This window comes from Loxodonta africana, chromosome 25 (genome assembly GCF_030014295.1).
Source record: "Loxodonta africana isolate mLoxAfr1 chromosome 25, mLoxAfr1.hap2, whole genome shotgun sequence".
In the NCBI taxonomy this organism is placed as follows: domain Eukaryota; kingdom Metazoa; phylum Chordata; class Mammalia; order Proboscidea; family Elephantidae; genus Loxodonta; species Loxodonta africana.
Window position 1 is genome coordinate 62,584,838 of NC_087366.1, and position 24,280 is coordinate 62,609,117.

General features: G+C 46.4%; 1 protein-coding gene across 3 annotated transcripts in view; it reads left to right on the forward strand.

Annotated features, from left to right (window-relative positions):
• Positions 1 to 24,280, forward strand: part of PTPN14 (protein tyrosine phosphatase non-receptor type 14) — a 228,198-nt gene that overhangs the window by 187,711 nt on the left and 16,207 nt on the right. For all 3 annotated transcript variants that reach the window (XM_003419865.4, XM_064276911.1, XM_064276912.1), the window contains 6 exons: positions 2,205 to 2,283; positions 4,160 to 5,634; positions 12,182 to 12,325; positions 13,657 to 13,875; positions 18,547 to 18,675; positions 20,975 to 21,209. In XM_003419865.4, the coding sequence (XP_003419913.1) occupies positions 2,205 to 2,283; positions 4,160 to 5,634; positions 12,182 to 12,325; positions 13,657 to 13,875; positions 18,547 to 18,675; positions 20,975 to 21,209 (2,281 nt within the window). The remainder of the gene's footprint in view (positions 1 to 2,204; positions 2,284 to 4,159; positions 5,635 to 12,181; positions 12,326 to 13,656; positions 13,876 to 18,546; positions 18,676 to 20,974; positions 21,210 to 24,280) is intronic.

Here is a 24,280-nt window from a genome sequence, read left to right on the forward strand (position 1 = left end):
GGTTCCCTGAACTACTCTGTTAGATTAGTTAAATTTCAATTCTTTATTTCTTCTCCCTTGGTTTTTGGATCCCTTGTCTCTGTTGCCGTCTTTATTTGCCCTTTTGATACTCAGACATTTGTTTTGTAGCAAAGGAAATGGTTGTTCCATAGTGATCCTGTAGGACAAAGCAGTGACCCTGTAGGACAAAGCAGTGACCCTGTAGGACAATGTAGTGACCCTGTAGGACAAAGCAGTGACCCTGTAGGACAAAGCAGTGACCCTGTAGGACAATGTAGTGACCCTGTAGGACAGTGTAGTGACCCTGTAGGACAAAGCCGTGACCCGTAGGACAAAGCCGTGACCCTGTAGGACAGTGTAGTGACCCTGTAGGACAAAGCCGTGACCCTGTAGGACAAAGCCGTGACCCTGTAGGACAATGTAGTGACCCTGTAGGACAAAGCCGTGACCCTGTAGGACAATGTAGTGACCCTGTAGGACAGTGTAGTGACCCTGTAGGACAAAGCCGTGACCCTGTAGGATAGTGTAGTGACCCTGTAGGACAAAGCCGTGACCCTGTAGGACAAAGCCGTGACGCTGTAGGACCAAGCAGTGACCCCATACGACAAAGCCCTGACCCTGTAGGACAAAGCCCTGACCCTGTAGGACAAAGCCCTGACCCTGTAGGACAAAGTAGAACTGCCCCACAGGGTCTTCTAGGCTGTAATCTTTATGGGCGCAGATCACCAGGTCTTTTTTCCTATAGAGCGCTTGTAGGTTCAAACCATTAACCTTTTGGTTAGCAGCGAGCAGGGCTCCAGAGACATGGTAGTGGGTTATTTACCCAGCTCCACACTCTGGCAAGTGCATGTCTTCTGTCGAGGTGTGCTGAGATCCCTGCTGCCTGCTTTGGTTTTCTTGGCTTGATATCAGCTTCTTATCTCCTAAAACAGTGACCTTTAAAATAATATCTCTAAGGCTTGTTTAAAAATAGTCACATACAAATATGAGAGATTATCTTGTTTGGTGGCTTATGAATTTAAAGAGTTTTCTTTAGCAATAGAACTCTTTCTTAACAAACTCTTATCTGTAACCCTAATGTATAAATGAAATGGGTAATGCTTTAGGTAGGGGGACAAGGAGGAGGAGACTTCATTTGATCGACAGGAAGTGAGACCAGTCAAGTGAAATGACTTGCTCTAGGTCCCATTAGCCCGATAATCATAAACATACACATTTTTTCTGTTGGCTTGCCAAATGTTTAATCCATCTAAGTCTTGGCGATGTTGTTTTCTCTAAAAGCTGGCAGTACTCCCTTCTGTAGCAGAAGTTGGCTCCAGAGCTGCGCCCCCATTCTCGTGGGTTGCATCTTAGATGCTTGTCTAAGTTTGTAACTAGGCCCCTTCACACTGGCTGTCCTTATTTGAAATTAACATGGCTGTGGACTAGGGGTCATAGGCACAACGATGCTGATGTGCCCAGCTGGTGGCTCCAGGAGGGAGCCGGATTCGAATAGAATGAGATGATTTCTGCCTTGCTCTCTTATTATTTCTTAGGTGAGACGTGATAATGTACCTATTCTGAGTTTTTCCTTTAAAGAATGCATAAAGAGCTTTACAAGTGTCTTAAACCCCAAAACCTACTGCCGTCAAGTCGATTCCGACTCATAGCAACCCTATAGGCCAGAGTATAACTGCCCCATAGAGTTTCCGGTGAGTGCCTGGTGGATTCAAACTGCCGACCTCTTGGTTAGCAGCCGTAGCACTTAACCATTACAAGTATCTTAGAAAACAGATAATACATACCGTAAAACCTGCGAAACCCAGAACCTGCGTAAGGTGGAAACCTGTCAGAGAAGGAAAGCTCAAATTTTTTCTACCAATAAAGAGTGATGAAAAGGTGCTAAGACTGCATTCCATCAAAGGCAGAAAAGTTGTGGGACCCAGAAAACGAGGCAGTTTTGAAGAGGTCTGGCTCTCGCAGGTTTCATTGTAGTTACTACAGTCCACCTATTGGTTGTAGTGTTTCTAACTTTGAACTGGCATCTTCGTTTCTCCCTCCTGCCTCTTGTACCCCGCGTGCTGAGATGGGGGCACGGATGCCTAGAAGGGTGTCAGGGTTGACGGCTGCGTGGTGGTGTGCCTCCCCGTGACGTGGATGGCTGGGGCGCGTCCTGTCCTGGGCTGCCTGCTGCCTTCCCCACGTGGCCGCCCTCTCTCTTTCAGCCCCGGCAGCAGCCGTACATCCTGCCACCCATGCACGTCCAGTGTGGTGAACACTACCCGGACACCCACACTTCACAAGGTAACGGTCCTCCCTTTCCCTTCTCACGGCCAAAAGCTGAGTGCCGGTAAGTGGTGAAGAAGACTTTTTTGTCTTTAAAGAACACAACAGGGGTGCATTCATTATAACTTTGTTATCGTCTGAATGGTAGTAGCCGGCAGCTTCGGTTTGTGAAAGGCACAGAGTATCGTTCACCTAGAGAGAACGGTGTCCCCGGGATTTGCCGCTAGGGGGGTTGGGGCAAGGTGGTGAGTGGGCTCCATTTCTACAGGAGAGAGCGACAGTGAAACCCTGCAGAGTGCATTCACCCTCAGAGCCAGGGAGTGTCAGGAACCTGGCAGCAGCCAGTCCGTTTTTCCTGGTAGCAGAGACCACAGGCATCCAGAGTAATTGGAGGAAATCACCTCAACCCCTTGTTTCAGTGCTTGCTCCTCTCTCTCCCACCAGCCTCTCCCAGGGTGCTTACTTGTTCCTTCCTTAGAGTAAGGAGATTTCTTTTATTCATGACTCTTTTTCTCCCTAAACACTCACATGCAAAGCGCATGAGAAAGCCTGTTTCCATCATAGTAACAATTCTAGTAATAACAAGTAACATCCATGGAGCATTACTGCCAGGCTCAGTTCTGAGCATGTGCTAGGTACTGTCTCATTTAATCCTCAGAATAAACCACGGAGATGGGTACTGTTATTACTTCCATCTTACAGATGGGTATGGGACACAGAGAGCTTAATGGTGGCGCTTGGATATGAAAAAGAGGTATTTTGACTCTGGTGCCAGCACTCAGGTGGCAGCGAGTCCTGGATCTTGACCATGTGTTAAATGAGTACATAGTTTCTCTTCTGTCATCTCTTGGCCATTTTTAATCTCCCTGCATTGAGGAAGTGTGAGCGTGAAAACCCAGACAGTCAAGGTCCTTTAATTTATGAAACAGTGGTTTTCATAAGCAGGCTAGCAGTTATCCCGATTCCATGAGAAGGCACCAAATCCCATCAGGGGAAGAAAGGCGGCACTTTTGTGTCTGTTCTAGCTTTTCTCGCCTACCTCATCTCAGTGGGTTCACGTACACACACTTCCTCCAGGCACTGGAGGGTTTTCAGTCACCTCTTCTCTTTTTCTGCTTTTTTGGCTTTTGCCACAGGGAAGCGTTTTGGCAAGACCTTACCTTTCTACAGGTTTGTGCGTGTGTGCTGTGCGTGTGTGCTGTGTGTGTGTGTTGATTAAAGGAAGGCTGCTTTAGACGTGACGTTTGTCTCTTTAGGTACCTCTTAAACTGTTACGAATTTTTACTTGACCTCAATGATGAAACCAAATCTAAAGAGAGATTTCCTGACTCTTAGATTTTGCCTCGTTTTGACACTAGCCACGCTGATGTCCTGGCTGCAGTGTTTGTCAGTGTTACTGAACACTCTACAGTCCATCCAGGCAAGGGGCCTTTTCCACTGCAGTCAGGAAGAGCAGCTCCAAGCACCAGCAGCTTCCAGTCTGTTGCCTTGTTGGATTTCTTGACTTCCCGACACAAATAGCCAGTCCTGGTACTGAGCCCTACACAGGAGGGCTGGCCTACACTCTGGGAGGACCAACACTGTCACCTGATTTCAAAGCTCATGGCAAAATGGAGAACATACCCAGGCGATACCTACCCTAAGTATAGATCCTTGTCTTTGTTTAGGTTCTTTTTTTTCTTTTCTGTGTGTTTTAAAGTGTTCCTTCTGTATTTTGGCATATTGTCCAAGCAGTTATCCATTCTTCTGTGCAGTACAGGGGTGGAGACCATGGGTTTCACTTTTTAATGACTGATTTAAATTAAAAGCCACCCCATGAGTGTGAGGATGGACTTCATGAAAGTATGATGGCTTGGAGGCTCATGTGTCTTTGTCTTTGTTTGACTTTTTGTAGACAGCATTTTTCACGGGAATGAAGAAGCCTTGTATTGCAACTCTCACAATAGCCTGGACTTGAACTATTTAAACGGGACCGTTACCAACGGCAGTGTATGCAGCGTTCACAGCATCAACTCCCTCAACTGCTCCCAGAGTTTCATCCAGGCGTCTCCTGTATCCTCCAACCTCAGCATCCCTGGGAGTGACATCATGCGGGCTGACTACATCCCCAGCCACCGACACAGTGCCATCATCGTCCCGTCTTACAGGCCGACCCCTGATTATGAGACCGTCATGCGGCAGATGAAGAGGGGCGTCGTGCACACAGACAGTCAGAGCCAGTCTCTGAGAAACCTCAACATCATCAACACCCATGCCTACAACCAGCCAGGGGACCTGGTGTACAGCCAGCCTGAGATGCGGGAGAGACACCCTTACACTGTCCCTTATGGGCTGCAGGGGGGCTACAGTAACAAACCCATCAGTCCGTCTGACCACGTAAGCCCAAAGAACCACATGGTGCCGAGCAAGCCAGGGGCAAGTGCTATCTCACACACAGTGAGCACCCCAGAGTTGGCCAACATGCAACTGCAAAGCAGCCAGAACTACAACACAGCCCATATGCTCAAAAACTATCTCTTCAGGCCCCCGCCCCCCTATCCCCGGCCCCGCCCAGCCACCAGCACCCCGGACCTGGCCAGCCACCGCCACAAGTACGTCAGTGGCAGTAGCCCGGACCTGGTGACGCGGAAGGTGCAGCTGTCAGTGAAGACCTTCCAGGAGGACAGCTCCCCCGTGGTACATCAGTCTCTGCAGGAGGTGAGTGAGCCCCTCACGGCCACCAAGCACCACGGCACAACCAACAAGCGCCACAGCCTGGAGGTGATGAACAGCATGGTTCGGGGCATGGAGGCCATGACACTCAAGTCGCTCAACCTCCCCATGGCTCGCTGCAACACGCTCCGGGAGCAGGGGCCGCCTGAGGACGGGCCGGGGGGCCACGAGGTGCACCAGCTGCCCCAGTACCACCACAAGAAGACATTCTCCGATGCCACAATGCTGGTCCACAGTAGTGAGAGCGAGGAGGAAGAGGAGGCTGCGGAACCGGTGCCGCAGATCCCCGTGGTCCGTGAGAAGGTGGAGTACAGTGCACAGCTGCAAGCAGCCTTGGCCCGCATCCCGAACAAGCCCCCGCCCGAGTACCCCGGCCCCAGGAAGAGTGTTAGCAACGGGGCGCTGAGGCAAGACCAGGTCAGCCTTCCTTCCGCCATCGCCAGAGCCCGGGTGCTGAGGCATGGGCCTGCCAAGGCCATCAGCGTCTCCCGAGCAGACCAGCTAGTTGTCAATGGGGCCTCCCTTGGGCCCTCCATCTCAGAGCCTGACCTGACAAGCGTGAAGGAGCGGGTGAAAAAAGAGCCAGTGAAGGAAAGACCTGTGTCTGAAATGTTCTCCCTGGAGGACAGCATCATAGAGAGAGAGATGATGATCAGGGTAAGTGTCTCCCTCCAAGGGTACTTTTCCTGGACGGTTACACACTGGTCTCCCCGCAGCTTCCTTTGCTTCTTCCCCATGACCAAATTCATAGTGAGAAAACAAACGTACTTCAGACACTGAAGAAGACACAAGGCTTATTCAGGGAAAATTGTCTGTATTTATAGACTCTTTTGGCATTGAAACAGGTAGTAATCCATTTTCCCAAAATGGTGCTTTTATACCTGTTGCTGTCAATTCTGACTCATAGTGACCCTACAGGACAGAGTAGAACTCCCTCATAAGGTATCCAAGGAGTGGCTGATGGATTCGAGCTGCCAACCTTTTGGTTAGCAGCTGAGCTCTTAACCACTGCACCACCAGGGCTCCCTTTGCTTTTAGCCCCTTGAAATCTATTTTTTATCCATGGCCTCTAACAGGTGGACTTGGTACTAGCTGCTCTAATAGACTAAGAAGGAGCATGTTGGTGGAATCGAGGTCAGTGCTTACGTCAGTATTACGCTGTTTATTCGAGGCTTCAACTACCAATTGTGTGGGCTGCTAGAAGCTCACCTTCTTCCATCTCTTAGTGTTTTTGTCTTTTTGAGGGGGAGGCACTTTTTTCCAATTAGATAATTATGTTCATTTCCTGTGGCTGCTGTAACAAAGTACCACAAACTGGGTGGGTGGCTTCAAACAACAAAAATTTACTTTCTTACAGTCCATGAGACTAGAAGTCTGAATTCAGGATGTGAGCAGGGCTGGCTCCTTCTGGAAGCCCTGAGGGAGAATCTGTTCCCAGTCTCTCACCCAGTTCCTGGTGGTTGCTGGCAGTCCTTGGCTTGTTGTATCACTCCAGCCTCTGTTTCCATCTTCACACAGCCTTCTGTCCTGTGTGTGTGTATCTGTATGTCTCTGAATCTCTCTCCTTTTAAGAACATCACGCATTGGATTAGGGCCTGCCCTCACCCTGTCCGATCGTGTCTTAACTTGATGACATCTGCGAAGACCCTGTTCCCAAACAAAGTCACCTACAGAGATACTGAGGGCTAAGACTTCAACATACGTTCTTGGGGTCACAGTTCAACCCACAGCAGATAGAAGAGCAGTAGCCCTACAGAGAACAGCTTTCTGTATGGATCTCTGTGTCGTTATCACTCGCCACTATTGTTTGCACTGTGGTGTGTCCAGCTTTACTTTCAGATTTTTTTTTTCCAACAGATGTTAACAAATTCAAGAAAATTATGGTAATTGAATAGAAGACTTGGAAGTCTAACCTTCAGCTTCAGCTCCTCATTGAGCTTCTTTTATCAGGAAAATCACACCGATGGTGGAATAATTTGGAAAAGGATTGTGGTAATGGTGGCATGACGCACTGAATGTCATCAGCGTCACTGAATTGTACATGTAAAAACTATCGAATTGGCACATGTTTTGTTATGTATATTTTCACCACGAAAAGACTCACGTGAACACACACACACACGCACACACAACATTTGAAGATGCCTCCTAATACTAACCACAAAGAGCCCTACTTTTGACTGTAGAGAGCAGCTATGTGTCAGCACACAGCTGTGAAGGCAGTAGGTACACACAGAGCAGCAAGGAGAATGTATCTCTTACTGATGACCACAGTGCCAGTTGGTAGTTGCAACTTTTAAAAATATCAGAACTCCATTGCTGTTTATGCTGGAAGTTTCCACTCCCTTAAAAAAAAGTCATTTTATTATGAGTAATCAAGCCCAGATCGACTTCTCCTCTTCATTCACCACATCTGTCCCATAAGGCATCAAAAAACCCCACACTCATTGCCATCAAGTTGGTTCGGACTCACGGTGGCCCTGTGTGTTACAGAATAGCACTGTACTCTGTAGGATTTTCTCGGCTATAATATCTAGAGAAGCAGATTGCCAGGCTTTTCTTCTGTGGTGCAGGTGGGTAGATTCAAACCACCAACCTTGAGGTTAGTAGCCAAGCAAAAACCGTTTGCGCCACTCAGGGACTTATTTTAGGAAATCCAAAACAGTCGTAGCGTAAAATTTGTTTTGATGGGGTTCATCAGACTCCATTTTGAAGTCTTCCTAAACCACCACTGGGAATGTACTTGGAAGAACAGTTGAAGGAAGCCAAGTTCCTTTAGAAAAAACCTTAAGTTTAGAAAAACCTTAAGAGTGATCTCAGCCTCACAGTTGTGGCCATGGATAAAGTAGTGCTGAGAATTTGGTTCAGGATAACTTTTCCCCCTTTGCAAACCTAAAGGGAAACTGAAAGGTGAGCCTATTCCTGTGGCAAATGACGGTGTTGGCTGGGGGATGGGGGATGGGATGAAGTGCGGAGGCAGGCTGCTTGAGGGGAGCAGGGTGGGGTGGGGGGCTTTCCCAGCTGGAAAAAGTAATTCATTGGCATGAGGGGATTTTTCAGCAGTTCTTAGCCCGAGGCTTCTTAAAAGCAGCATCACATCAGGAACCTGTAAGTTTAGGCATTAAACTTAGAAATTTCCCTCCCAGGTGCTCGCTTCTGGCTGCTGCTCACATGGCCCTGTAACTTCCCTGTGGTCCTGTTCATCCTCTTCTCTTTCTTTTGTCTTTAAATGATTTTTTCCCCCGAGTTTCCATATGTTTTTTAATTGATGAAACTCAAATATAATAATAATCATAACTGGGTGTAATTTTATAACACTCTTTCGTTAATCATATTGAACAGGGAGACTGTAGCCCGAACCACAGCCCTGGCCCCTTCAGAGTGTCTTGCATTACATAAAGGAACATGGATTTTTCACCATTTTTTTTATATCTGCTGTTCCATCCCATTCATGTGGATGTTGTCGTTGGGTGCCGTCGAGTCGATTCTGACCTGTGGCGACCCCATGTGTGCAGAGTAGAACGGCTCTGCCCTGTTCTCAAGGCTATGACCTTTCAGAAGCAGTCGCCAGGCCTGTGCTCTGTGGCACCTCTGGGTGGGCTCCAGCCGCCAGCCTTCCAGCTGGTAGTCAAGCGCGGAACCAGTCGTAAATAACAGCATTTACCCGTATTCAGGAACAGTTGTTGATTTTTTTCCAAATTCCGCAGATTCAGTGGCTGGAAGTCTGTCATCTCTGCTGGCATCTGGACCTCAGAGATGGACTGGGCACTCCCTCAGGGAGCTGGGGCGCCAGGGCAGGTGGTGGCCCTGCTGTGACCCTGAAGCTCAAGATGATTCTCCATTTTTTTTAAAACACATTAGAGTTCTTTTTACTTACCCTTTCTTTTATTGTGTAAATGTGTATGTGTATGCCATTGAATCAATTCCAACTCATAGCGACCCTGTAGGACAGAGTAGAACTGTCCCATAGGGTTTCCAAGGAGCAGCTGGTAGGTTTGAACTGACCTTTTTTGGTTTGCAGCCGTAGCTCTTAACCACTGCATCACCAGGGCTTCGTCACCCAAAAACCAAACCTGTTGCTGTCAGGTCGATTCTGACTCACACTGACCCTGTATAAAAGCCCCCGGGTGGCACAAACAGTTAATCGCTCGACTACTAACCAAAAACTTGGCATTTTTCAATCCATCCAGAGGCACCACGGAAGAAAGGCTGGGCAATCCACTTTGGTAAATGATTACAGCCAAGAAAATCCTATAGAGCATGTTCTACTCAAACTCATGGGGTCACCATGAGTCAGAACCAGTTCCCTGGCAGTGGGCTGAAATATATATACAGGTATAAAACAAAACATCTGCCAGTTCAACACTTTTTTGCGTGTACTTCAGTCAGTCACCACTAAATACTCTCATCATGTTTCCGTCTGTTTTTGAGGAAACTCACGTGAGTCGGCTTAAGCAGCATTCCCACATCTCAGACTCTTCACCCTCCTACCCCAGCCAGCTTTGGCAGGGCTTATTAGGAATGGGTGCGGGGAGAAGGCCACCCTGGCCTTGCTAGGGCCCTTCTGGCACGAAAACAATGAGAAGCATCACCAGTTGGGACCTGGGGCTGGACGGGTACGTGAGAGTTTGCTCTGCAGGCCACTCCCTAGAGCTGTGGAGCGGCTAGTGTGTTTGATGGATGTTCAGGCCTGACTGCTGATAGTCCCGTTTGCTCTGCAGGCCACTCCCTAGAGCTGTGGAGCGGCTAGTGTGTTTGATGGATGTTCAGGCCTGACTGCTGATAGTCCCCTAGCCAGAAGTCAGATGTAAGGACAAGAAAAGGCCAAGTCATGTCTTCAGAGTGCTTTTATCTGTGGCAAAAGCTGATCGGATAAGTGAGAAGGTGCTAAGAGAAAGTTTGTCATTGGGTTTCGGTCTTCGCTGTTGTCAGCTGCCTTCACTGTGACTTGCACGTACAACAGAATGAAACCCTGACCCACACTGCACAGTCCCCGTGATGCGTTGCAAATGGGACCATCGTGATCCATAGGGTTTTCATTGGCTGAGTTTTGAAGTAGATTGCCAGGCCTTTCTTCCTAGTCTGTCTTAGTCTGGCAGCTTCACTGAAGCTTGTTAGCGTCACAGCAACACGCAAGCCTCCACTGACGAGCGGTGGGTACACATGAGGTATGTTGGCTCCTACATGGAACATGCACATTCTACCAGGGAACTGCCACAGGCCTCTGAGTTTTCACTAAATAGTAACCCCTTCCCATGAAAGATGCGTTTGTTATATTTTGTCTCAGGCCCAGTTAGCCTCACCTCATAGTGCCAGTGGGTGGGAAGAAAGAAGAAAGATTATTTGCTCAGAACTAGAGCTTTGAGGGAGGGGCAAAGCAGATGCCCTGCTAAAAGAGGTGATGGGGATAAGAAGTCTTCCCCATATAAACAAACTAAGAAGAAAACAAACAAAACCCCAAACATTTACACCCACTCTGTCCCTCAGAGGGTGCCAGGGATTGAGAAACCAAGGTCATTTTTAGGATTGTTACCCTTTGGGCTCCAAGTCCTTTTCTTGCTGTGTTCCATCTCCTGTGAGATGCCCCTTTGTGCCTGAGGAGTCCGCTCAGTTACTGGGGGAGGCACCCTGTGGCAGCCTCAGTCACAAGGAGCAGGGCTCCGTTCTGGCTCTAGGGGCCTGAGAGATGAGGAGATGCTTGCGAGGGTAATGCCGTCTCCTCCACCCACAGTTAGAATGATCCAGTAACCCCGTGATCTGCCAAGCACTGTGGCCCAACAAGGTACCTCCCTGTAAATTTATAAATGACAGAATAGCAGGAAGGTGATCTAAAGCCTTGAAAAGAAGCCAGGGCTTAGATGATCCCTTCATTGGGGACAGCCAAATGAACCTGCAAATCGTTTTCATTTCAGTTTGGATCAGAATCTTAAAACTCTATCAAACTCGTTCGTTTCTGTGCTTTATGAAGAAGACCTTCTGTTCTTCCCATAACTTCTAAGGCAAAATCATTTTTCAGAAACTCTCTCATTGGTTTACCTGGAGTTGGCCAGAAGAGCTGTTTCATACCTCAGTCAGTTCGAGGACTGGGCCCTACAGCAGTAGACCCCAAACCAGTGCCCTGACTGGTCCCACTAGCAGTGTAGATACAGGAAGTCCTGCACGTAAAACAGGGCTCTTTTCTGATGATTCTATTGTAAGTGGGTTCTGAGTTGTTTTTGTTTTCATTGTTGTTGCCTTTTATTATCAGTTGAACAGTAAATGATAAAACAGTGAACACCTGTGAGTGACACCTGCGAACGATACATCAGCAGAGTACAGCTGCAGCGTATTACGATAAGATGCACAAAAAGCAGACAGCCGTTAAGTATGGTTGGTCTTAAGCGTGTTTTTTCGTAAGTCAGGTACGTCCTAAGTTGGGGACTACTTATACAGGAAATTAAAAAAAAAAAACCAGGATTGTAAACAATAAAACCTTTCCCTAAGTGGTCTGCTGAGCCCCCCGGTCCGTATTCTTCCGTAGCTGAGTCGTGGACCCTGACGTCCCACCACAGTCGTTGGGCACCATGTTGTCGTTTCCTCTGGGCCTGGTGTGTGAAGCGGGAAGGCTAATGCCTGATAGGAAATCTCAGAAGACGCCATGCTTTGGTGGTAGCAAGTTTACTGAACCACAGCGGTTAGCCAAGGCCAGAGGTTAAATACAGCATTGACGTTGTCAGTGTTAGCCCCTCACAGTGGAAACTTGGGAAGGTTCTCCCTACCACTTATCTACCTGGACCTCTCAATCAACAACACACAAATTAGTTTTTTTTTTTTTTTTACAAATGTTACAATGTTCAGCCTGTGTTCAAGGTCTGTCATCGTCGTTGATTTAGATTATTCATGAAATTCTGCCTCTCTTTTCTTTGGCCTGTCTTCCTTCAGCCTTTGTTTTCCTGAAGTGTCTGGCCGATACCTTATTTTCTGTGAGAGCGTCTTTGTAGGGAGGCTTTCCCCTCAGCATTTATGTTTAATGAAAGCTGAAGTCCTCCAGAAGCCGGCCTCTGCAGGCATGGTGGGAGTAACAGAAGGCCGCGTTTGAATTTGCCCCACCGACGGTGGCTGTCTGCATTCCTGGCCAGGAGTTACAGGTTGGGGGAGATTAAAATGCATTCCAGCATTCTGCCGGTGTTATAAACAACGGGAACGTGCCTTTTCTTGCCCCAAGAATCTGGAGAAGCAGAAGATGGCAGGCCTGGAGGTGCAGAAGAGGCCTCTGATGTTGGCAGCGCTCAACGGGCTCTCGGTCGCTCGGGTCTCAGGGCGGGAGGAGAGTCGGATTGATGCCACCCGACTTCACATAGATGAGAGGGTAAGTGCTGGCCTTATCATGTGGGGTTCATTCTCTGTGGTCTTAGGATTCCAAAGTGCTCTCCCTGCCCAAACATGCCAGTTCAAGATTCGTGGGATGAATTAATTCTTCAGTTACAGATTCAGAAGACCTGACCTAAATGTGCTGTACCAAATCGAGCCTTTTTGATAGGTAACATTTTGTTCCATTTTTCCTGCTCAGCCATGGTGGTACAGTGATAAAAAACCAAAACCAAACCCGTTGCCGTCAGGTTGATTCAGACTCATAGCGACCCTGTAGGACACAGCAGGACTGCCCCTCAGGGCTTGCAAGGCTGTAAACCTTTACGGAAGCAGGCTGGCACATCTTTCTCCTGTGGAGCCGCTGGCGGGTTCAAACCACCGACCTTTTGGTTAGCAGTCTAGCGCTACTCACCTAAAAAGACCGGCCCCTAACAAGTCGTGTGAGCTTGGTCAACTCATTCAGTTTCTTTGGATCTGTTTCCTTTTTGCGAAGTGAGGAAGTTAAAGGGTTGTTCTGGCTCTCAAGTTCTATGACTTTTGTGAACAATTACCACGTCATAGCAGGCGATTCTTTTACCCAAGCGTTTACAGAGTTAATATTTCTGTCCCCTTATGTGGCTGCAAAACGTGGTTCATTTACAATTGTTAGATGACACTTTGTGAGAACCTTGCACGGCAGTGTTTTAGAAATGAAAACGGTATTCCTTTGGTTCCCAGAATTGCTGTCAGAAACAGGCTGTGTAAATTTAATACATAAGGGTTTTACATTTCTGCCAGTATCTGTCAAATATTAGCATGTTTTTAGAGGCTGAAGAGACTTTAAAAGTGTCATTTAATTCAATTTATAACCATGTTACTGTAATAAGTAGTTTGGATCTCCCCAGGAAAAGGGGGAGGAGGGCATAATCCTTACAGCTATAGAACTGTGGACTGGTATCATCTTAAAATTTATCTCAGTAAACACAGCTGTGACGGGGAGAAAAGGGTGCTTGGGTAATTGAGATGAACCATCTCCTCTTTTAAACAGAAGTGTTGATGACAAAAATACTGATTTTGATTTTCGACTCTTGCCTGTTCTTCCATATTTGTTCTGTTTAAGTTGTGAGTGAGACAGAAAACGGCTATCAGACAAGAGAAAGGAGAGATATGGGTAAAAAAAAAAAACACCAATGCCGTCGGAATAATGAGACTGAAGTTCAAAGTGTTAGTTGTCCATCCTGAAATCCCTTCTTAACACTGTTGCTGTAAATATTTAAAGACATCTGGTGGTTTTGTTGGAACTTTTGGATAAGATAATTCAGAGAGCTGAAGACTGATCTCCTATTGCAGTTCAGAACCCTGAAGAAGAAGCTGGAAGAAGGAATGGTCTTCACGGAATATGAGCAGATCCCAAAGAAAAAGGCTAACGGCGTATTCAGCACAGCAGCTCTCCCAGAAAACGCCGAGCGCAACCGAATCCGAGAAGTCGTCCCCTACGAGGAGAATCGAGTTGAGCTGATACCAACCAAAGAGAATAACACGGGTTACATTAATGCCTCCCATATCAAGGTAAGAAGGGGGTGTGCTGGGCAGGCTTGTCGAGGGCGGCTGGGTTAGGAGCAGAGATGTGCGAAGAGCAGACGTCGGGGCTGCAGCTGTGCTCCCCGGCTTGCCCTCAGGCCCTCGGAGGGTGATTTTAAACACCTGGCTTTCCTTGGCCACCTGGGAGGGCATGTCTGTTACTGCAGAAGAGGAGCCTGCGTGTCAGAGTAGAGCTGTGTTCTCTAGGGTTTACATTGGCTGGTTTTCCAGAAGTAGATTACCAGGCCTCTCTTCCAAGGCACCTCTGGGTGGACTCGAACCTACAACCTTTTGGTTTGCTGTCCGTTTGTTAACCATTTATGCCACTCAGGGACATCTGTTGGTTATAACTCTTCCTAAACTCCCTAAAAACAGGATTGCCCTTTTTAGTTTGTCATTAGCAGATGATGGAGACTTTGGAAATCAGAGGTATTGTATTAATGTCATTGAAGTTTTATAATGTTCAGCCTTGGCCGAAGCTGTCAGTTCTCCCTTGTAATACCACAGGTAGTATGTTTTACAGCTGTAGTCCGAATTCGCCTGATATTTAGAGGAGCAGACTAAGCTAAACGTAAACCATAAAGGTGTGGGTGACATTGACTTTTGTAAGAAAAAGAAAATTGCTACCTTACTCAGTAAATTAATGTCATTAAATTCTTGTTAGTACTTCAAACCCCCACATCTTGGCATGTCATAGATTTTAAAATTCATCCGTGTAGCTCGGCCCTAGTTAGAATTCAAAGTTACAGATAGATGTGTACGTATCTACACGTCCTAAATAGCTTGCCTGTCTTAGTATCTCTGGCAACAGAGTACGCTGGCTTAGGGTGTCACTGTTTGCTCAGAACGCTGAAGTAAGGAAAGTACTCATATACTAATATTAAAACAATTATTACAGGCTGTTTTAAAGCAACATAAAGTTCACATTAGTAGACCACTGTGATCACTAGCCTTAAAAACCTGTTTCTGGCCTTGTCTAGCATCGTTGTCCTTTTTTGTTGGACTTCTCATCTGTAGCAGAATTCTCGGTCAATACATTTAAGCTGCTAAAATATGGTGAAGTATCTGGTGTCTGTATTAGTTATAGCTAATTTCAATAGAGCATATGAAAAAGATACTGTGGTTGGGTGTAGTGTTTTTGTACACGAAGCAGGGATAACCACATTTTCTTGTAAGTATCAGAGTACAAAATCATAAGAAACATAAAAAAAAACTGACATAGATTATATTGGTTATTTTCATTCCTTTTAAACAATTTTATTTATTTTGTTGTTGGTGAGAGTACACACAGCAAAACGTACACCAACTCAACAGTTTCTACATGTATGATTCCGTGGCATTGATTACAATTTTCAAATTGTGCAAACTTTGTGACCGTCTTTTTCTGAGCTTTTCCTCCCCCATTGATGTAAACTCACTGCCCCCTCAGCTTCCTGTCTAACCTTTTGAGTCGATGTTGTCAATTTGATCCCATATAGATAGTTCTTAGAAGACCATAATGCTCAAGGCAGACATTTTTTTTAGTTAAGCTAAACTATGGTTTTAAGAAGACCTCAGGGGATATTTTTTGATTTGAGACTTAAAGATTATATCAGGACAGTAGTTTCAGGGATTCATCCAACGGTCATGGCTCCGAGAAGTCTGGAGCCAATGAGAATTTGAAATTCTATTCTGCACTTTCCCCCTTTTGAGCAGGGTGCTTCTATGGAATCTTTGGTCAAAATGTTCAGTAATGGTAGCCAGGCACCACCCGGCTCTTCTGGTCTCATGACAAAGGAGGCAGTTGTTCGGGGAGGCAATGAGCCATGTCTTCCATATCCTCCTCCTGTTCCTGGCTCTCCTTCTTCCTCTGTCACTCTTATTTTTGAGAACAAGAACTAAGAGAATGAACCCCAGGAAACTCTTAAGTAAACTAGTGGTGGTGAGTCCTCATGGGCTCAGCTTAGGTTATGAAACGATGAGCAAGATACAGTCCCCCAACAAAGACGCCGATCGCAGCTGCTTTTTGATAGAGTGTCTGTTTTGACAGTCTTACTTTACAATATTTATTGTACCGTCGTTGTCTTTTGCCCAAATCTCCTCCACCATTTTCCATCTGCTCCCAGGAAAAAGCTGTCACTGTGCGTAAACGGTGCCCACTGGGTGTCGTCAACAGAGCAGCATTCGCTTTCTCCGTGTTCTCTGAGGCCCACGGTTCATCTTGTGGATCCGGGTTAGACATGGGTGCGTTTAATAGACCCACAGAGCTCGCAAGAACTTTTTGTGCTTTTGGAATAGAGTCGCGTTTCTTGCCAAGGTTTTCTCCCTGGGTTCCAAGTGGCCGCTAACGGAGAACAGAGATTTATTTCCTCCAGAGGTAGAATCACATCTGTGAAATCAACCTCAGCTGACTGGCGGCTGTGTTTGTGGTGCAGTTGTTAACACCCTCCTGTCAGTACGGGGAGTAAGCTAAAAGGCCCCAGGCAGCAGCGTTCCCTGGAAGCAGTTACGGTTCCTATATGTTGGGTGCCAGAGAGGCTAACGTTTAAAATCACAGTTCCACAGATAAACCAGATGCCCAGGCAGCAAACACATGAATGTTATCTCCCACCAGTACTTGGAAAATGGATTTTGCTTGCCAGCTTTGGCTTAACGTGTCTTGTTTAATGAGACAATAAGTGACATTGTGTTTGTTTGAATCAAGTTAGTATACAGTTTCATAAAATGAAGGAAGAAACAAGGTTTCAAACAATGACCAGGTCACCCCTCCTAGAAAGCTGGATCTGTGTGGAGTGATGTGTAGAGGGGCCCTGGCTGCAGCGTCAAGGCACAGGAACTGAATGGGACACAGAAAGAGCCCCCCAAAACCACCATTTTGCCCCGGTCACACGAGCAGCACCGTGGGCCCGACATCTTCTTTATGAGTCTCTGTGGCTGAGCCTCGTAACTGCAGAGCCAGCCCCCCAAGATCACCTGAGCTGCTTGGGGCGATTCTTTTATCACCCAGAACCACGTCTGGACTCCAGTTCAGAAAGGAGGTGAGGCTGGATGATGTGGCAGTGCGCGAGGTGAGCTTACCCTTAAAACACTACGTGCTCCTGACTTCAGGGGTTCATAACGCCCCTGCCACACATAGTGCTGCAGAGGGGCGCGTACAGTGAGGCTCACGCACCTGTCCTGGTAGCCAGCGGTAGAAAGATGTGTCTCCAAAAGGCACGTTGCTCCATGGCAGACTTTGTAATTGTTTAAAAGGATTCCATACAGAAGTGTGTCTCAAACTGTGGGTCACAACACGTTAGTGGGATACTGTGCCAATTGAGTGTTCATAACCAGTTTTTTAAAATAGACTAGAATAGGAAGTATCAGAGTGCATTACACACAGCAGCCATAACTCTCCATAACAAGTAAACCCCATTAGCTTATAAGCCAAAACCAGACCCGGTGCCAGTGAGCTGAGTGCGACTCACAGCGACCCTGGAGGACAGAGCAGAACTGCCCCGTAGGGTTTCTAAGGCTGTAAATCTTTCTAGAAGCAGATTGCCGCATCCTTCTCCCACGGAGTGGCTGGTGGGTGTAAAACAGTGACCTCTCTGTTAGCAGCCGAGCATTCAACTGTTGCACCACTAGGGCTAATTGTCAGCTTATAAACATATACATTCATATTATACTGTACACATCCTCGTGTATGTGTGTTCGTATATATACACACAAAAATGTACGTATGTTGTGTGTATACACATACATGATGTAATGTAATATGTCTAAATATGCATGTGTTTGTGTGCACGTTATGTATGTGTGTATGCATATATAGACACACACAAATAGGTATGTGTTGTGTGTATGTCTGTGTATACACATAAATGCGTATATATGTTTGTATGTGTATGTATGTAAATTACGTTTGTGTGTATGTATATACACACACACACAATAACATATATATACATTTATTATGTATATATGTTGTTATGTTGGCAACCCTGATGGCATAGTCATTAAGTGCTATAGCTGCTAACCCAAAGGTCGGCAGTTTGAATCCACCAGGCACTCCTTGGAAATTCTATGGGGCAGTTCTGCTCTGTCCTCTAGGGTCACTATGAGTCGGAATCGACTCGACGGCAGTGGGTTTGGTTTTTTGGTATGTTGTTAATGTGCATGTATATATATACACAAGGAATCCCTGGTGATGTAGTGGTTAAGAGCTCAGGCTACTAACCAAAAGGTCGGCAGTTCGAATCTACGAGGTGTTCCTTGGAAACTCTATGGGGCTGTTCAACTCTGTCCTATAGGGTTGTTATGAGTCAGAATCGACTCAACGGTAACAGGTTTTATTTTTTTTTTTTAATATATATACATGCATACACACACAGACACATAAATGTGTATACATATGTTTTTACTGTGCACTGGCTTGCACATTCTTGCTTTGAGTCACAGACCAAAGACAAAGGTCAGGTAAATATTTTAATAGGCTCAAGTAGCAGAAGTGCTTCCATTTGAGAATGTATTAGTAGCCACTCATGGTCTTAGGGTTTCTGATAATTGCACTGACCTAAATTTTGCCCCCCCGCCCCCAGTAATATCCAAGATTTTATAGTGGCTAGAAAGGCACATATGCCCAGCAGTTAACTCTGTCCTGGGTGGGCTTCGTTTACTGATGCCTTCTTTATTTTCCAGGTGGTGGTCGGTGGGGCAGAATGGCACTATGTCGCCACCCAGGGGCCCCTGCCACACACGTGCCACGACTTCTGGCAGATGGTGTGGGAGCAGGGAGCGAATGTGATTGCCATGGTCACCACAGAGGAGGTAAGGGGATGGTCCCCAGCCAGCCTTTTCCCAGGGGAAGGAGCGGCCGGAGGACGAGCTACGTGCCAGTCACTTTCCTGCCCCGTCCTCCTCCTGCAGTGCCGTTTCTCTGCAGATACTTTTCTGTCAGATAGACGTCTATTTTCTCTTTCCATGTAGATTTGTTTTGTTTCCCCAGAAGTAATTTATTGTTTGCATGACCCGTTTCCATCCACCTTTTAACTCTTTTGCTTGGATTGCCAGGAACTAAAATAAAACTTTTTTTTTTTTTTTAAAAAACTCCAACCAGCTGACTCTTGTATGCCAAACAAAGCGGCGGTCTTTCCATTGGCGTTGGAGAGCCTCAGGCTGCTCTGGGGACGTGGATGTAACATTCCCAGGCCTGGGCTTGCCATCGTGCTTATCAGGTGAAAAGAGACCAGAAGCCCTTGTTCCTGTAGAGGTCTCTACTCTTTAGGGAGGGAAAGAAACCCGTTTTTATTCCTTTGCCAAGCCAAACGCAGCTTTCCTGTTGTAACTGGAGACCTCTGTGTGGTCTCTAAAATCCTGCATGCACCACCAGTCAGTCCAGAGTTGGCTCTGAGCTTTCTGCTGCTGGAGGGAGAAGTTTTGTGTTTCTTCCCTTGTCACATTCTCCACTTCTTTTAATCACCTCCTTTTGTTCCTCAGTGAAACTCCACATTAAGTTTTGAAGTCATTTAAGAAAGCAGCTCCGTGTGTTTCACCAATATCTGTGGTGCCTGTGGTACTGCAGTATCCCTTTCCTGACTATTCTAAGGGGGTGGGGAACAGAGAATTGAAAAAAGTCCTCTTCTCTTCATTGGCTGTTCTGAGCAATTGCTTTCCAGAACAGCTCCTCAAACAATAGTGGTGAAAGACGCATTGAGCTCTTTAAAGCCGGTTGTGCTTCTCCGGGCCGACCTTCCCATAGCTCTGTGAGATCTCTAGAGTAGACTTACAGCCTTAAAGGATGACATCACTGCATGGGGCAAACAGAGCGTACTGACTGTATGAACCGAGAGGCAGAGTCCTCACCCCCATGGAGCTTACATGCCAGGAGAAGATACAGTAAGAAGCGAACAAATGAAGTGAGTTCAGAGAGTGTTAGGTGCCATGGAGAAAGTGAAATAAGAGTAGAGAAGGAACCCTGGTGCTGCAACGGTTAAGCACTCCTCTCAACAGCAAGTGCCCCAGAGCTTGCTCTCACCACCCCAGCTCTGTGTGCTCAGCAGGGACAGATAGCCCAGGAAGCAAGGTAAGCATGGGCTTACTTGTGCTTACTTACTAATCTGTAGTGCACGATTTCACCTGGTTTCACAATTAAGATGTGGTGAAACCCATGTGAATTGTGCATTGCAGATGAGTTAAGTCAGCACAAGTAAGCCGTGCGTGCCTCGCTTACTGTAAGGCCTGTGCGCCTTGCCTACTGGTTACTCCACCACTGGCGCTCAGCTTTCCCCGTCTGTGTCCCCTTACTCCCTCCCTCGGGTCTCCTTCTCAGCCACATCCCCTCTACCCTCCTGTGCCAATCCAGGGATTTCAAAACTGTGCAGGACTTAAAAATGGACCCCATTTTGTGAATGGCTGAGAAGACATATGCTCTGAAAAGATAACAATTTAGAGAGAATGAAAGGGGGGGACCCAGATGTTGTCCATTTCGCGTGTAGATTGAACTGAAACAAAGGGTCAGGCTGAAAAAAACTGTGAAATTGACACTAGATGACAGACACCGTGTCAGTCTCTGCGGTACCATAGAAGGAACCCTGGGCCAAACCTCTGGAATCGGGATCCCTGTACTGGCTGTACCACTGACTATTTCTGAAACTTCTGGGCTTGCTCAGCTCTCCTTTAGAAAAATGAGAAGCGTGGTCTAGAACAGATACTAGAATCTGTCACTCCCGTGCTTAAAACCTGTGAATGGCTTCCCATTGTACGTGGAGTAGAATTTGAACTCCTCACCATGGACGGTGAGGCCTTTCTGGTCCCCTCCTGCCCTTCCCCCTCACTGGTGACCTGATGACCTTCCTGGTCCATGAGTGCACCAAGCTTGTTCCCGACTGGACATGGCGCCTGCTCTTCTCTTTAATGTTCAACCATAGTTCAGTTGTGACTCTTCTAGATTTTCCGTTGATGGAGTTGTCATTGTTAATCATCTTTTTAGTCTTAGCTAAAATTTATAGGATCTGCTGTTGTGATAGACACTGCACAGTGCTACTGAGTTAGAAACGTTTTCCTTTGTCATCAGATTTTAATAACCACCCCTGACTTATTTCCAATTTTGCTTTCATATGTGATTTAGGAGGGCGGACGTACCAAGAGCCACCGATACTGGCCCAAGCTGGGCTCCAAGCACAGCTCAGCCACCTATGGCAAGTTCAAGGTCATCACGAAATTCCGAACAGATTCTGGTTGCTATGCAACCACAGGCTTGAAGGTCAAGCACCTTTTGTCTGGGCAGGAAAGGACAGTGTGGCATTTACAATATACCGACTGGCCGGATCACGGCTGCCCAGAGGACGTCCAAGGATTCTTGTGTAAGTTTTGTCTTCTCGTTGTGGACTTGTATCAGTGGTGTCTTGGTTGGGGATGAAATGGAAAGAGAGGATGGTTTCTCTTAGGTGACAAAGGTGTTATAACATTGATGTCTATGTCCCTTCATTACTGTGTAGAACAGAGAAGAATAATGCATAATGTAGTTTAATTTTATATTTTGTTTGCCTTTTATGTAAAGAAGCTAAAACTGTGTTAAACTAATTGGTTCTACCTCGATTTAGACTTTGATTACTCATTAATAAGTAACTTATTTTAGATTTCCCACGGAGGCTTGCACTTCACAAGCCCTCTCTTTTCCTACAACTGTAAATTTCAGTCAGTTCTTTCTCATACCTGTGATTAAGCTGCTAAGAATTGTTGAAATCAGCTTCTAGGTTTTGAAACTGGAATGTGCTCAGAAGACTAATTCATTAATTTCTGTATATTTTTTAGGCTATGGTTATTTTAGAAAGTAGTTTACCCAGATCATATGTAGTGTGTGTATTCGAAAGGCCAAATGTTTGGTGTGTCCCCACTGTGTGCCAGGCACTGGATTGGGTCCTGGGAACATGGAGAAGAAATGGGGTTCACAGTCTTTGTTCTGAAGGTGCTCATATGCTGGTGACTTAATGGTTAAGTGCTTAGCTGCTAACTGAAATATTGGCAGTTCAAACCCACCCAGCCACTCAGCGGGAGAAAGACCTGTCTACTCCCGCAAAGATGGTTGTTATGTGCCATTGAGTCAATTTCAACTCATGTTGGCCCTATAAGATAGAGTAGAACTGCCCCATAGGGTTTCCTAAACTATAGTCTTTATGGGAGCAGATCGCCAGGTCTTTTGTCCTACAGAGACGCTGGTGGGTTCAGACCACCAACCTTCGGTTAGCAGTTGAACACTTAACCACTGCACCACCGGGGCTCCATCCCATAAAGATTATAGTCTGGAAAACCCTATGGAGCAGTTCTGCTCTGTCACATGGAGTTGCTGTGAGATGGAAATCGACTCGATGGCCAACAACAACAATGCAGTCTAAGGAAAGAAGGCCGGCACCGATAGTCCAGGGCGAGATCTGATTCTGCCATCCTGCGGCTGTCCCCCTTACTTCCAACAACAACCAGCTGCCGTTGAGTCCCTTCCAGCCGTGGCAGCCCCGCGTGTGTCAGGGTAGAACTGTACTCCACAGAGTTTTCAGTGGCTGATACTTTGGAAGTAGATCGCGAGGGCTTTCTTCTGAGGTACCTCTGGGTGGACCCAAACCTCCAACCTTTGGGTTAACAGCATCACCCAGGGATTGCTCCTCCTACAAACTTACCTAAATGTTCTACACTTGTGGAGAAACCACCTTCCTTACTTAATCCAGCTAAGAAGAAGGCCCAGGGCAACGGGTATTGGTGATGGTTGTACCACGTGATTGACATAAGTGGTGTTGGTGAATCATACATGTGGAAAATGTTGAATTGGCAAGTGTAATGTTGTCTGTATTTTTATAACAATACTAATTAAAAAAAAATCAAGATAAAAAAACAAAGAGGAGGAGGAGGAGGCAGCCTTGGACTTCTTTACAGATTTAGTTCTGCTGTGCCGTTGACTCTCCAGCTGGCGAGAGACCAGATGATGTGCGTAGGTCCATTGTCCAGATGGAGATGTTGAGTAGTGTCAAAAACTTGATTTTATCTTTACATTCACTTAGAATGGGGTGGGAGAGAGGAGGGAGGGGAAGGAGGAGAGACAGAATAGGTTTTCAGGGACCTGAAAGTACCATTTTATGAGTTCCAGCAGAAAAATTCAGATGCATGGCTAGAAGCATCTCATTCCCCGTTACGTCTAGTTAGGAGGCTAGGTGTAGAGTGTGGCAGTGATGATCGGGGTCAGGGAATTTAGGGCCAGGTCTAATGGGGTTCAGTGATTTGCCTGAGATCAAACAGCCAGTGATCTGTAGCTCAAAATGCTGATGAGGAAGACAGCGGCTTTTGCAGAACTTTCTTTCCTTGTAACAGTGCCCTTTTCCTTCCTTTCTGCTAATTTTTCACTAATTATTAAAATTTTCTCCACGAGGCAGAAAATGGGACCAATAAAAGTAAATTGGTTTGATGATTGGCTAACAGCTCTGGTAAAAGATGTGAAGCTTATAAGGTGCTCAAAAGTGTCGTCAAATCTTTGTAACCTGAACTCATTTGTTGCTGCAAGCTGCTGTCCAGTTGGCCGACACATGGCGGCCCGAGCCGACACATGGCGGCCCGTGCAGAGCGGAACGAAACTCTGCCCGGTGCTTCCCCCTCCCTGTGATTGGTTGCAGGTCAGACTGTTGTGGTCATAGGATTTTCAGTGACTGGTTTTTGGGAGCAGATCATCTGGCTAAAAGCCATTAGAACTCGTTGCCAACTAGTTGATTCTAAATTACTGAAAAATATGGCGAATGTTTTTTTATTTATTGTGCTTTAAGTGAAAGTTTACAGTTCAGGTTAGTTTCTCATGCAAAAATGTTATGTGACCCTAGTTGCTTTCCCTGTGATACGACAGCACACTCCTCCTTTCCACCCCAGATTTCCCGTGTCCATTCAACCAGCTCCTGTCCCTTTGTGTGGTCTCATCTCACCTCTGGACAGGAGGTGCCCATCTAGTCTCATGTATCTCCTTGAGCTAAGAAACACACTCTTCATGAGTATCATTTTATGTCTTATACTCCAACCTAATCTTTGAGGAGTTAGCTTTGGGAATGGTTTTAGTTTTGGGCTAACAGAGAGTCTGGGGGCCATATCTTCCAGGGTCACTCCAGTCTCAGTCAGACCAATAAGTCTGGTCCTTTTACTAGAATTTGAGTTCTGCACTCCACTTTTCTCCTGCTCCATCAGGGACTCTCTGTTGTGTTCCCTATCCGGGTGGTCATTGGTGATAGCTGAGCACCATCTAGTTCTTCTGGTCTCAGGCCAATGGAGTCTCTAGTTTCTATGGCTCTTTCTGTCTCTTGGGCTAATATTTTCCTTGTGTCTTTGGTGTTCTTCGTTCTCCTTCATTCCAGGTGGGTTTGGACCAATTGATGCATCTTAGATCACCACTCGCTAGCTTTTAAGA